The sequence below is a fragment of the Nycticebus coucang genome, chromosome 24 (assembly GCF_027406575.1).
Source record: "Nycticebus coucang isolate mNycCou1 chromosome 24, mNycCou1.pri, whole genome shotgun sequence".
Classification (NCBI taxonomy): domain Eukaryota; kingdom Metazoa; phylum Chordata; class Mammalia; order Primates; family Lorisidae; genus Nycticebus; species Nycticebus coucang.
This window is the reverse complement of record NC_069803.1, coordinates 4,759,064-4,774,584: the sequence shown is the minus strand read 5'-3', so window position 1 is coordinate 4,774,584 and position 15,521 is coordinate 4,759,064. Positions and strand designations below refer to the sequence as shown.

At 40.0% G+C, this 15,521-nt stretch overlaps 1 protein-coding gene across 1 annotated transcript in view; it reads left to right on the top strand.

The window, feature by feature from the left end:
• The window catches only part of KCNU1 (potassium calcium-activated channel subfamily U member 1), a 227,634-nt gene that overhangs the window by 198,282 nt on the left and 13,831 nt on the right, over positions 1-15,521 (top strand). Inside the window, exons 30-32 of the mRNA XM_053578834.1 lie at positions 676-779; positions 1,759-1,767; positions 3,872-4,097. Coding sequence (XP_053434809.1) covers positions 676-779; positions 1,759-1,767; positions 3,872-4,097 — 339 coding nt within the window. The remainder of the gene's footprint in view (positions 1-675; positions 780-1,758; positions 1,768-3,871; positions 4,098-15,521) is intronic.

The following is a 15,521-nucleotide window of genomic DNA, read 5'->3' as shown; positions in this document are numbered from 1 at the left end:
ATTTCTGAGGCCCTGGGTTCGTTACCCAGAACTGGCTTGTGAGTGATTGTAGGTCCAAGAGACTGCCATTGGCAACCTCCTGTGGGTTTCAAAGAGGACGGTAGACCAGTTCCCCACTGTGATGTCTCACCCTCACTTGATTCTTTATCCTGAGAAATCACAGACCTGAATGAACTATTTGCTTTTGACTTTGCTGAGCCCATTTGCTGCTGCAGGGTTTTGAACCTATTGTCTATTCAGAGTAACCCTACTGGCTACAGTCTAAGACCAAGGTGGAGATGAGAGCTGGGGACCCTGACCTGTTTCAGAGCAGGGTGAGAGGGTGATGCTCGAGAAGTCACTTAATATCCCAACTCATTACATACCTGGAAAACTGAGTTTTTCAACCTCTTGCTCACTGTTAATTCATAATGGTCACCAAAACAGCAATAGGAATAAGAACATAACAACACGCCACATCACACCCATCAGAGGCTCTTGAAAGAACCAGAATGTTAAAAACAATCACTGGTATTAGAGTCTCAAGCCAACACTGCCACCATGAAGATATGAGGGAATGGCTTCCAGAGCTTCCAAACTCCTACTACCAGAATAGGCAGGTGAAACCCCACTAAGTGCTTATCATTGCTTGATCAAAGTGCCCAGAAGACATACATTTTTCTCTTTTCTCCCCAGCCAAAAAAGAACTTTGGACAACTGTTCTGTGGCTCCTTAGATCTTTACGGGATCCTGTGTATTGGCTTATACCGCTTGATAAATGAAGAGGCGTTGAACTCAGAGCCCAAAAGGGGAGTATGCTAGCATGGAAATACTAACTGCCCATCCAAGCATAAGAACCAGAACTATTTTATTCAGTGTGAAAGCTCAGCATCTATAGTTGCAAAAAAGGGTACAGGGAAAATAAATAATGATGTAGGAAAAAGGAAAAATGTGTTTAAATAAGACAAAACCCTGATAATTAGGGTCTAAATGATCTTGGTCATATGAGAAGAATGGAATCTGTGTCCCCGAGTGAAATAAAGACCTAGATTTTGAACTTGGGTGTTCTCATAACTTGTGTGTTTATGTATGACTTTCTAAGATTGAATGCCACTGTTCACTGGAAAGATTTACTTGTTTTCTTCAGAATCATTGAGTGGATATTAACTGAGTGCTTCTTTTTGAGCCACTGTGCTTCATAGAGTGATAAGTTCAGATTTCAATTTAAAGATAGATCATTCTGACAGCTGTGGGGAAGACTGGTAACATGTGGGTGAAGGGGAGGAGGAGAAGAAAGAGAGTGCAGTCCAGGGACAACATAATCACGTAGATCCAAACTGAGATCCTCAGGAGGAGAATGGCCAGGATTCAGGGGAGGAGAAATTAAAAGTAATGGAGGAGAAACAGATTGATGGAACGTGTTCCAGGAGAAAGGAGAAGGAGGTCAAATGGCTCAGAGTGGTGTCTCAAATAAAAGCAACAATGAGGACAGTTTCTCTGACCATAGGAGAAAAAGAGGAAAAAAACAAATGAGCAAGGATATCTGTCTCTAAGAGAGGGCTGTGTTCACAGGAATTTTTAGTTAGCAGGATTTCTCAAAGCATAATAATTGCTGAGAGGAAGATGGAAGAAGTAGCACAGAGGGTTCAGAAAGAGGTAAAGATTTAGATTTGCTGGTGAGAGTTGAGGAAGAGGAGGTGTTGTGGCACAGGAGGGAGCCACAACATTGCAGGATGAGAATTCCCCATACAGGGACTTTCTGGATTGTCCAGTCCAGAGACAAAAACGGTGTCAGAAATTCATACACAGGCCTTCTGCTGAGACCTGGGAGGGAGAGACAGCATATCAGCCTTTAGTGAGGCAGACTGGTGGCACCCTGATTCAAAATTTCATGAGGTTTTTGTTTAAGATCGTAGGACATGTGTTTATAGAATGCAGATGTAAAGAGTTAATAGTCTCCTGACTCAGTCATGCTGATGATCTTGATGATGAAAAACATCTTCAGGGTGGAATCACTAAATCATAGAACAATTCTCAAGGGCAGAAGAAAGTAGGTAACAAACAAAGTTGCCTTAGGGGATGGGAGAGGAATGGTTATGGGTATAGCTTTCAGGCTAGATAGTCTCTGCTCAAGGATAATTTTTAATCCCCTTCTAGTCTGATGTATCCTATCTCTGCTAAGTTGCTGAATTTTACTCAGGTGTCCCCAAACTAGTTTACTGTCTATTCTGGCAAACATTCCAACCCCTCTTGCCACCATAGGTGTGCTGAGCAGGAAAGGGGGCCATTCTTGCATGCCAGTCCTCTGGAAAGGCTATCCGTGCTACACTTCCAGCCACAAGGAGGTAAACTGTGGATTTGTGGCACAATCCTTGACTATAAAGTGAAAGGACAAAGGATTAGACATCCTGATGATGTTCAAGTGTAGATATGCTCAGAGTAAGGAAGTAAGGGGATACGGGAGAAAGAAGGCTGAGAAGTTGTAGTTAGACAATGATTTCCTGCAGCTTAAGATTTGAGAGGTGGGACAGTGTGAGAACATTATAGCATTCTGAATCTAGTAGGAAAGTCTTTTGTTGATACTGATCATTAGTAGTGGAAGTCACAGAAATGTGCGTGGTTGTTAGACTCTACACCATTGTAGATTCTGCAGGTCCCTGAGATGAAGGTCTGAAAAGAAAGTGTATCCTGAGAGCCAAAGACCTAAATAAGCATAGAGGCCTGTCAATGACACTGATGGGTCAGGGGGGCGGGTGATATGGCTTCCCAACACTCACCATCCTGACAAGTAGGGAGGAGCCATGTTCTGGAAATGGTGTTGGGAGCATGCATGCCCTAAGCTCTATCCTCTCCCCTAAACACCTCTGGAAAACCTATGAAAAATGTAAGTGGGAGAATTTCAGCTTATATTTGGTGGATCTGAGGAAAGAAAATGATATTTTGATTTTAGATGGAATGAATACACCATCTTTTTCTTAAGAAAATCTTTATAATAGAGTTGGGGTTTCAAAGTACTCAACAGGAAAGATAGACGTGGGTAGATTATTCAGTGGACAAAGGGAGATGGTAACTTGAGGGCCGTCTTAGGAAAGGTAATCACTGAAGCAGCAGGTGATGCAGAATGCACATCCTGCCAAGTCATCCTGCCCCAACGTTCAGACATGAACACTGGTGTTGGACCTAATTTAACTCATACTCATTAAAATTGGCTGTGCACCGGATAGCGTGATAAGCTTCTCCACAAAGCCTTCCCATGCAGCTCCAGGCTTTAGGTGTTCTTTAGGAGTCATAGAAATTTATTATTTGTTTACAACTCCAAATTTTAAATAAGACTTTTCATGTTTTGTTCATTCACTTTAAAAATGCTTTCCTTCATTTGCCAGTCCATGTTCTATAAAGGTGGTGGTGGTGTTGTTAGGTTAGGGCCTAAACCAGACTGGAAATATCTGAAATGTTTGTAATGTTCTGCTTTGACAAAGCTTGCCTCAGTGCTCAGCTCTGTGCCAATTGAATTCATGGAAGTAGTGTCTATTAAAAGTAGATCAAATTAGAGTCCAGAAGGCCATTATACACCAGTCAGTCCAATCCACAGTCTGATGCCTCTCTGGATGGGAGCAGCAAGACTCAGAGGAGGGAGACATCTTGCATAAGGTCAGAGGTGGCTGGGTTCAGAGGCAGGAGATGAAGCCAGCCCCTATCTCCTACTCTAGGACCTCTTTGATCACACTATACTGAGGATATTTACTACTAATCAGAAACCAGTGAAACCAAGCAAAACAAAAACATTTCCTCTTTTGGCCTCGTAAAATGACTTCTCTGTTTGGGGCCATGACCTACAGCTCCACTGTCCTCACTGCAGAGGCTCAGAATTCATCTCTGGCTTGTCTTACAGGTTTGTGATCACCCGGCCAGACAATGAGTTCCTGCTGCTGCCCTCGGACCTTGTGTATTGTGCCATCCCTTTCAGCCTAGATTGTAATCAGAAGAAGGATGCTGATTCGTCTGAAATGCCCTATGACACTGTAAATATAGAGCCACTGACACCGGTGACAAATGCAGATGCAAATCATCCTTCCAAAACTGACATAATTAAGGAGACTACATCACAAACAGTCCAGGTACCAGTCCACCCTTTGCAGTCCGGCATTTTTGTACCTAAGCAAGGTGTATTGAGACAGAGTGGCAGAAACAGCACCCAGTCATCCCAGATGCTTCCAGGTGACAATGTGAAAGAAAATGGAAAGGAAAAATGAAAGGACAAAGAAAGGAAAGCACAGAGGAGGCCATCTTCACACAATCACAGCCAAAGTCAACCTTCCAACTCTCTCTGCAAGCTCCTACCTTTGCTGCTTACCAAGCATCTCCAGAGATGGAAACTTTGAACAAGGAAAATGCGAATGGAAGCAGGCCATTTTTGTGCCCATTGGTTAGTGGTTGATTAGCAAAGCCACACTGTTTTGGAAGAGACAAAAGTCTAATCTAATCCCACTGGAGCCGTTGTGATTAATAAAGAAATATATGATAAATACCTCTGTAAGAAAAGTTCCTTGTTCCATTTCCCTTGAGCAGAAATCATGTTAGTTTGAGCTGCATTAGAAAAGTCCTCTCATACTTGCTGGGACCCCCCGGGTCAAGGAATATAAGTGATCACAATAAAAACGAGCAAGACAGACACAGGAGACAGGAAGTAAAGCACCCCCTACAAATAAAGAATCATGTATTTTTTTGTTTCTACCCCAGAACAGGCAAAAAGTAAACTAGTACACATTTCTCATTTCCCTCTTTTTTCTCCACATATTCTTTCTTTCTCTCTCTCTTTTTTTTTTTTTTTTTTTTTTGTGTGTGTGTGTGTGTGTGTGTGTGAGACAGAGTCTCACTATGTCACCCTGGGTAGAGTGCTGTGGTGTCACAGCTCACAGAAACCTCCAACTCTTGGGCTTAAGCGATTCTCTTGCCTCAGCTTCCCAAGTAGCTGGGACTACAGGCTCCTGCCACAACACCTGGCTATTTTTTGGTTGTTGTCATTGTTTAGCTGGCCCGGGCCCGGTTTGAACCCACCACCCTTGACGTATGTGGCTAGCGCCGTAACCACTGCACTGCGGGTGCTAAGCCCATAATTTCCTTTTATAGAAGGTGAGAAAGATGACATGGGCAGATGGTGGTTGTAATGGAAGCCAATTTGCCTGTAAGACCAGGGTATGTGCTTGGTGCATAGTAGGTGTTCAATGAGAGTGAATATGAACACTGGATTGGGTTGCCTAGGTGTAGTCGGATCAATTGAAATATGTAACTTTTCAAATTTTCTAATTCAGTCATAGAGACACTGAATGAAAAGCAGAAAGCTTTCCCCCATTTTATGTTCCAGAGCAAACCAAACTGCTCTGTAATGCTTACCTTCACCTGTTAATACTCTGTTAACATAGTAAATGAAAGTTCAGCACATCTAGGAAGATCACCAAGATCTTGTAATCACCCACTTGGTGATCTTGCAATGGTGGGCTTTATAAGCAAAGCCTTCTTGCATTGTACATACCATATTGATAAAAAGGGAGAGGAAAGAAAATAACAATCCATATTTCCCATAAATTGTTTTCTATAATGTGTATGATATTTTTGAATTTTTAGCATTTTTGTTGGATTAGTTTATTGCCCTTGTTTTACAAAGGAAGAAGCTATGTCACAATAGTGTTTCCAGATAAACACACCCAGTTAAATTTGAATTTCTGATAAATAACAAATAAATTTTTAGGCTAAATTATTGTGCTTACCTAATAAGTGATCAAGTCAACATTCAAAACTTTATTTATTTGACTCTGAAACTTGTAGGCATTATGGTCCCAAGAATGCAAACAAAAGAAATGAAACAAACTAAAAGTAAAACAAAGATATGCATCCACAGAAAAGGGAAGTTTGTATTAGTCAAGTTTTAGTGTTAAGAAATCACCTCTGGCTGGGCACTGGGAGCCTACAGGGGAGAGCACTTGAGGCCAAGGGTTAAAGACCAGCCTGAGCAAGAGGGAGACCACATCTGTACAAAAAATAGGAAAATTAACCAGATATGGTGGTGGGTGCCTATAGTCCCAGCTACTTGAGAGTTTGGGATGGAGGATCTCTTGAGCCCAAGAGTTTGAGCTTCCTGTAAGCTATGATGATGCCACTGCACTATAACTTGAACAACAGAGAAAAATCCTATCTCAAAAAGGAAGGAAAGGAGGGAGGGAGGGAGGTAGGAAAGAAGTAAGGAAGGAAAGGAGAGAGAGAGGGAGGAAGGAAGGAAGGAATCAACTCAATCTATATGGAAAAGAAGGAGAGTAAGAAAGTTGTCAAGGACCAAAAAAAATTTTTGTGCACTTACCTCAGTCTCCTTCCCCTTTCCCCCTTGTGCAGATTGTTACAGACTTACTTTCTTTGTTTTTCCATATATGTGGCAACATATATCTCCCTGCAGTTCCAAATTTATAGGTAGTTACAGGCACATCAAAGATATTCTGTCTCTGAATCTCAAATTCTAATTTCTAAAGTGCATGATGGCTTCACCTCTGACCAACCATCCCAACTATTAAAGGCTGAGGAGCAAAGTGCCTCTGAATGGGAGGATGTCAATGGCCTGGGAAGATGTGGCACCAAAGTCTACTGCAAAGGCAGGATCATTCCCTTTTCCCCACTCCCCTGGACATTTTATGGCCATAGAAGATTTAGTAGAAACAAAATATTCCTGAGAAGGAAATTATGTATTAGCTCTGTGGACATTCAAAAGCCATAAATCCACTGGTATATGCACACTGACCACTCTGCTTATCATCTGACACTCAGTCCTCCAGAGGGAAAACTCAACCCACATATGATTTAATTTCTAAGAAAGTAGAGCAATTTGAATGATAAATACTTTATTTTCCAATATTTTAGGTGAGTGAGTACCAGAAATCTAGCTAAAGAATATTAAGTTATATGCAGTGATAACCAATGTGTGAGCAGTCACAGTACCAGTTGTGATAAATAAAATGGTCTGAGTACCCCACGTACGATCACGTGCAGGTGATTCTGTGAAGTCCAGAACCAAACTCTTCACCTATAAATGGCAACATTTCAAGAAAAGTCGTAACACCAAACCCTTTGGCAACATGGTAAATATTTAACTCATAATTATTGTTCAATACTTATCAATCAAAGAGCTTTAATAAAGACAAAGAAAAAATCATGCAAAGAACTTAGTTCCCAAAAAGTAGGGGCCGGAAATTCTTAAGATGTTGTGTCTTTGACACTTTCAAAATTGGATGAAAGCCTACAGAATTTCTCCCCAGGAAAATTTATATATCCACATATGTATTTCACAGAATTCATCTTATAAGTGGGGAGGAGCTTATAGATCACTATAATCCATTCATTATCTTCCCATATTACTGATACAGATTTTCTGTAACCAGCAGAGTGGTCACCAGATAGAACATAGGAAAGGGCAGATAGGGACCTGAACACTTGTTTTGTGTATCTCATTAAACAGCTTTTGCGTTAGACAAGTTTTTAAACCTTTCTCAGCAACCTTTACCAATTGTAAAGGGGAAAGGTGAACTGGAACATTTTGAACATCATTTCGATTTTCATTTATTTAACACATGTATTCACCACCTACTAGGAGCCAAGAATAAAGCAGGGATGAAGACGACATTGCTTTCTCCATGGAACTTACATGTTCTAGTTGAAGGAAGCAGAAAATATCATAAGGCAGACAATTGTTAGAGCATAGGGAATAAACATTGGGAAGAATTCCATGAGACTGGAAAGACAGACAGGACCTGATTAAGGAAGACACTGCATACTCTGAAGAAAAAATTGCATTTGATTCTAAGTGCATGAGAAGCTTCTTAAACATTTTAAATAATGGAGTAAGTGATGTGATTTACAGTTGACCCTCGGACAACATGCAAAAGTAGAAATGAATGAAAGATTAAAAATTAATGAGCTAATTGCTCATAAATTAGAGAAAGAATATTTCCCAACATACTTGACTCGAACAGGAAACAGAACACAAATCAACAGTCTGATTTGGTCAATAGCTAACCATTTGTTATTTTGAGAAATAGCAAAATTGTCCTTTATTAAATGTATTATTTTGTTCAGGTGGTCCAAAGACATGCTGGAACAATATTTGGACAAAATTGAGGAGTCGGACAAGTAGGTTACAGTGAAGAAGCTGCTGCCTAAAACGTGCTCCCACAACCAGCAGCATCTGCATTATGGGAAAGTGGACTCTATCTCAGAACATTGAATTAGAATCTACATTTTAACAAGATTTATAAATGGTTCATACATTAAAGTTTGAGAAGCAGGCTTTCAAGGAATATATATGTATATAGGAGTGTATGCAATGCATGTGTTATATGTATTGTACATGTATGTCATATATTACTCATACACATAGGCATAAGTACCTATACATAAATAAAAGAGGTTCGGTATGTACCCAGAACAAGACCAGGAGATGTGCAGGCCAAGTTTAATGAAAGGGGACTAAGACTCATCTGGGCAAAGATGGTGGCTGCAATGAGGAAGGCTTAAGGATTGTTTTCATACCAGGCATAAGGGGAGGGAGATTCCACAGGTTGCTGGAAGGCTTTAGCCAGGTAAGGTCTTTCAGGAGGAACTCTTGGGGTGGGGCCAAGTAGGCCTTTGTTCTGGGAGGGGAGGTAGGGAAAGAGTTTAGGCTCCTAACAATAAATATGTATACACATATGAATATAAACATACGTGTGTACACATATACATGGTAGTTTCTGGAAAATCACAGAAGATCTAGGGGGTTGTTTTTAGTAAAAACTATCTCCCCCAACATTTTGATGTTTGGCGTGTTAACTTGTATTTAAGACATATAGTGTTTTGCAAACATCTCTAATTAATTATAAAATCCTTAAGCTGAAATAAACCAGTTTATGACCCCTCAAACTGTGAAGGGGAGGTTGGAGTCAGTGAGGTTGGTGTACATTTTCCTGGAAAAACAATATCCTCCAGTTCAGAACCTAAGAGTCGGTTCTTACAGGCCAAAGAAAAAAAATAGCCCAAGCTATCAGTAATCTCACCTCAGTTCTTTGATTTGAGTGGGGAGGGAGGGAGTGCTGGAAAGTGAGAAGGAAGCCAGACAGTGAGAAGAGGGAAAGGCTGCTGGGAAGGGGAGGAGGGAGAAAGGCCCTAACACTAATTAGGTTTGAAAGACTACAGGATGAGTCCAGCCACCATGTGCTGGGCAGACAGGAAGCCGAGCAGCTGATGCTAAGTTGAGACTAAACTAGCTGCAAGTCCCCTGGGACGTGACAAGGTAAACCTGATCGTCTCTGTCATTTACAATCATTATCAGGCAGGCTGCTTCTGAAATTTTACTGGGGAGCCAATTAACAGATCCCTGAAGCTTGGAGGAAAATGTCCCAGCCCTCCTTTTGTTTTTGAAAATGAAAAAATAAGTCAGCCCTTGTGCTGCTGTCTTCTGCCTGCCCTGCAGCCTCTTCTGCAGGAAGAGAAGGGGATGACGTCATACGAGGACGTGGCTCCTCCGGTCAGGGGAAGGGTTGAAGTCAGTCTTTTCTCTGTATTAATTTACTCTCATCTTTAGCAACATAAATTAGCCTCCCGATAGCCCAGGAGCCTTGTTTCTCTTTTTCCTGTGATATGGAAATGCTGACCAGGTCTTTTGCTCTTCTTTGCCTACAAAAAAATATCTTTGCAGCATTTGATCTTGCAGGAAAGTGGGGAAAGACTAGATAACTTGTTAAGAAGGCAATAAAGTAGGCTGTCTATCGCTCAACCCACGTATTTGTCCCTGCCACCATCTTTTCTCTTGCCACCAGATCACAAACTTTTTAAGGAGTTGTCTACATTCACTACTTCATTTATTTCCACACCTCCAATTCACTGCTTAAACCATCACAACCTGCCGGTAAACCCCCATTATTCTACCTAAAAAGATTCTTTCTAAGACCTTCAATGACATTGACATCCTCCACAGAAGAATATTTCATACTACCCTGACTTGACATTAACCTTAGCAGGAACCCTACCCCATCTTGAAAATACTGTCTTCCTTTGACTTTGTTGATTGAAGAGTCCAAACACAGTAAAATAATTTAAAGAGGTTTATGCCAAGAATGTGTGCTATAGTGTGGTTTTGGAAAACATGCCCTCCAAAGGTCTTGAGAAAATGCACCTGAGGCACCCAGGTTATGGTTCAATGTTACATATTCATGTAGACAGGAATTATAGGTAAAACCATAGACCAACGCATAAAAGGTATACACTGGTTTGGCAAAAAAGGCTGGACATCTCAAAGTGGGGACATACAAGTCCTAGATAGGTTTCAGAGATTCTTTAGCTGGCAATTGACTGAAGGGGACAAGCTTCCTCTAAAGACCTGAAGGCAATAGAAAGGCAGGCTTGAGGTCAGATAGGGTCTGCTAGAATGCTTAAGGTAAGGTAAGGGTGTCTCCTACCTGACATGTATGTTATACTGGAATAAGTTAGACAGTAAACCACATTAGACTGGGTTAGTTGTTAGCAAGTCAGGAAAGCCTCTCTTAGGGAAGGAGGACAAGGGTGAGACCTCGGATTCCCAAATTAATGCCACCCACTTTAATTTTGTCTCTAATGATTTATCACACCATGAGAGGAGGGAGCACCTTACCAATCTACCATTCAGAACTTAGCATGCCAGCTGCAAAAGGATATATTTAGCCTAACAAAAGGTGCAATAAAGTCTTGAAGGTGACCCCAAAAGCCTTAAGACTAAACATCTTGTGCCCATCCCCCTGACCCTGGTGAATTCTCAGAGCGGTTTACAGGAGGTTTCATGAGATTTTTATCATTGTAGGTATAACTCCACCAGGAATGGAGGAATTTGGGCAAAAGATCCAAGGTCAGAATTCAGTCCTCAACGTCCACAATACAACAGTCTTCTAGTTGTCCTTTCACTCCTGTCTATGCATCCACACATTACCTTTGACTCTTCTTTACTACAACACAGTTAGGTATTAGGATCACTCCAAGCTTATTATGGACCTTCTTATTATGGAGGTGAGCTCACCATTCTCTGCTGCTTTTCCCTCAAGGCATTTGCCAATTAGCAAGTGGTGTTGGACAAGAGATCAAGTTGAATTGTAAAACCCAGAGCTTTCAGCAGTCTCATGGGCCTAGGAGAAAAAAAAAGTGGAGCTGAAGGCTAGGAAGGTAGCCAGGTGTTGAGAGGACTTAAGTTGTGGAGGAAAGAGAACTTGAAAGCAGTGAGCAAGACGTTCTGTGCTGCTTTTATTTTCCTTGAGGAATTTATTTACTTCTAATATTTTCAGCATGAGAGGCTGAGAATCTAAAAAAGAAATGATCAGCTAAGAAGCTAAGAAGCTAAGCAGAGATTTTGCCCTTCTCATAACGCTAGGGAGATGAAAATTGCCATTCAAGTCTTGGCAAGAACTGGCCTGAGAAAACAGCTCTTGCGGCCGGGCATGGTAGCTCATGCCTGTAATCCTAGCACTCTGGGAGGCTGAGGCAGGTAGATTGCCTTGAGCTCAGAGGGTCAAGACCAGCCTGAGATAGAGTGAGACCCAGTCTCTACAAATAAAATAGCCAGGCATTGTGGCAGGCGCCTGGAGTCCCAGCTACTTGGGAGGCTTAGGCAAGAGAATCGCTTCAGCCCAAGAGTTAGAGGATGCTGTGAGCTGTGATGACATAGCACTCTACCGAAGGCCACAAAGTGAGACTCTGTCTCAATAAAAATAAATAAATAAACAAATAAATAAATGAAAAAAAAAAAACTCTTGCTTTCAGTTGAGATTCTTGAAAAGCTCTACTTTAGAATAACTTTAAACTAGAACGGAGTAGTTCTCACAACATCTGAAATCCAGCTTCAATACCTTTCATTCCCTGATTATAGTAAGGTAGTCAGTCAATTGCCGCTCTAACTGCCTATAAATTCATAAAAAAGGATGAATTGTCTATGCTAGAAATTAACATCATTCCGAATTTCTGCACTTTTTATGTACAGTATAAAGCGCCCAATAAAAATGATTAAAGTCAATCTTATCTCTGCTTTAATTTATTCTTTTCTCTAGAAACCTAAATTGCCTCCAATAGGCCAATAAGCCTGACTTCCTTCTTTCTGAGATACGAAAATTTTGACCATCTCTTTTACTTATTTTTACTTCTAAGAAATAAATAAGTAAATATTTATCATAAATAATAACAACAAAGAGACTCAATAAAAAAATAAATAAATAAAAATAAAAACCATAGAAAATAAATTAGTAAAGATGACCCACATATCATATATGACATAGATGTTAAAGTGTCTCTGATTCCTGTATTCAAAATGGATGACAAGATGAAGTAATTTTTATTTTTCTTTTTTAGACAGAGTCACCCTCAGTAGAGTGCTGTGGCTTTAAAGCTCACAGCAACCGGGCGGCGCCTATGGCTCAGTGAGCAGGGCAACGGCCCCATATACTGAGGGTGACGGGTTCGAACCCGGCCCCGGCCAAACTGCAACAAAAAAAATAGCCGGGCGTTGTGGCGGGCGCCTGTAGTCCCAGCTACTCGGGAGGCTGAGGCAGGAGAATCGCCTAAGCCCAGGAGTTGGAGGTTGCTGTGAGCTGTGTAACGCCATGGCACTCTACCGAGGGTGATAAAGAGAAACTCTGTCTCTACAAAAAAAAAAAAAAAAAAAAAAAAAAAACTCACAGCAACCTCTAACTCTTTTTTTTTTTTTTTATTAAATCATAGCTGTGTACATTGATATAATCATGGGGCATCATTCACTTGGTAAACAGTCTGTAACTCTTGAGCTTAAGTGATTCTCTTGCCTCAGCCTCCCAAGTAGCCAGGACTACAGGTGCCCACCACAATGCCTGGGTATTTTTTGTTGTTGTTGCAGTTGTCATTATTGCATAGCAGGCCCAGGCCAGGATTGAACTTGCCAGCCTCAGTGTATGTGGCTGGTGCCGTAACCACTGTGCTATGGGTGCCGAGGCCAAGATCAAGTAAGTAAAAGAAAAGAAAAAGGCTAATTTCAGAGAAAGATATTTATCAAAAAAAATTTAAAAATATAATAATTAAAATCATAAATGTAAGAGAGGGTTTAATAGCTGTTGTATAAAGAAGGTAAAATTAGCGAATTGGAAAAGAGATTAGTACAAAGAAATTGCAGTGACGCATGGAGAATAAAAGAAAATGTCTATAAGAGACATGGTGATAATGTCTAAATTATAACTGAAGTCGCAGAAAGTTAGGAAAGAGAAATTTCAATAGGATGGAAATATTTGTGGAAATACTGAACAAGAATGATTATAACCTGAAGACATCAATCCATACATTCAAGAAGCTCTTTGAACCCCAAACATGAAAAATGAAAAGAACTCCTATACAAATCACAGGAAATTTTTCTTCATATTAAACTAAAATCGAACATCTTAAAGGGACCCCAAGGAAAAAAAAGACCTTAAACAAGGTATGATAAAATTTGTGACTGATTTTTTTCACTGAAAAAATTAAAATCATGGGACAGTGGAATAATACATTTAAAGATCTGGAAAAGAAAGGAAAACTAATCACTTAGCATTCTATGTCCACTGAAAATGGCTTTTATAAGTAAAGGCAAAGTACATATATTAACAGATATACAGAAAAAGAGTGACTTTTTTTTTTTTTTGGTTTTTGGCCAGGGCTAGGTTTGAACCTGCCACCTCTGGCATATGGGACCGGCTCCCTACTCCTTGAGCCACAGGCACCGCCCAAAAGAGTGACTTTATCACTTTCTGATTTACAGTAGAAGAAATAATAAAAGGAATTCTTTAACCAAAAGAAGAGATCATAAATAGGAATGCAAAAATAGAGCACTGGACAAAGAGCAAACAAGTAAACATGGGGGTGAGCAGAAATTAACACTGGACATGCTTGATGATAAGAATATTGTCCTATCAGATTTAAATTAAAAAGCTTAGGATTTGATAAATGGTATTAAAATTAGCTAGTATTTGTGCCTTCCTGCAAAATGGTAGATAATTTTCACCAGCTGAAATTACTAAAATACTAATGAAAATACTAATTCATAATAACTTTACTAAGTGAAATATACACATTATAATTTATTAATTACATTAAAAGAATAATAAAAGGAATAAAATAAAATGAAAAATTATTTGTAAAAAGAAGACAAAATTAAGCAAAAAAGAAAAGAAGAGGGCTAGCTAATCAAATAACAAGATGGTAGATTTAAAAAATAGGGCTGCGCCTGTGGTTCAGAGAGCAGGGCACTGGCCCCATATACCGAGGGTGGTGTGTTCAAACCCAGCCCCAGCCAAACTGCAACAAAAAAATAGCCGGGCGTTGTGGCAGGCGCCTGTAGTCCCAGCTGCTCCGGATGCTGAGGCAGGAGAATCGCCTAAGCCCAGGAGTTGGAGGTTGCTGTGAGCTGTGTGACGCCATGGCACTCTACGGAGAGCAATAAAGCGAAACTCTGTCTCTACAAAAATAAATAAATAAATAAATAAAAAAGGATTATTTACTCAAAAAGTAAAAATTCTCAGATTAAATAAACCAACCCAAACTATAAGATGTTTATGTGACACAACTTAAAAATATGGCAAAAAAAGAATGAAAATAAAGGATAAAAACACATATAATGCAATAAAAATAATAAGACCCCAAAGCAATCATAGTGACAAAAAAATAAAAAAATGGGACCTAATCATATTAAAAAGCATCTTCACATCCAGAAACACAATGAAAACAGCAAACTGAGCCCATAAAGTGGGAGCACATATTTACATGCTATACATCTGGTAAGGACTGAAAGCCACGAAGAACTCAAAAAAGTCAGCAAGAAACAACCAAACAGCCACTTGAAAAAGTTGGTAAAGACATGAACAGAAACTTTACAAATGAAGATTGACTAATGGCCAAGAAAAAATGAAAAAATTCTCAACATCTCTAATAATTAGCAGAATGCAAATCCAAACCACAATTAGATATTACCTAACACCAGTGAGAATGGCTTGTATTAAAAAGTCCCCAAACAACAGATGCTGGTGTGGATGAAGAGAGAAAGAAACTCTTCAACATTGTTGGTGGGACTGCAAACTAGTATAAGCTCCATAGAAAACTGTATAAATCAAAGTAGACCTACCATTGATCCAGCAATCCCACTGCAGGGTATGAACTCAAAGGAAAAAAGGTCATTTTAAAAAAGGACACTTGCACTTGAATGTTTATAGCAGCACAATTCACAATCACAAAGACAGGGAAACAACTCAAGTACCCACCAACACATGAATGGACTAATAAAATATGATATTTGCATACTATGAAATACTACTCAGTCATAGAAAGAAGGGTGTTCTAGTATCTTTTGTGATAAGCAGGATGGAACTGGAAACCATTCTTCTAAGTGAAACCCCACAAGAATGGAGATAGAAACAACTGTACTCAATACCAGTTTGGAACTAACTCATCAACACTTTAGTGGACATGTGGACATAAATTGCAATGAAAATCAAGCTGGGGGGTGGGGTGGT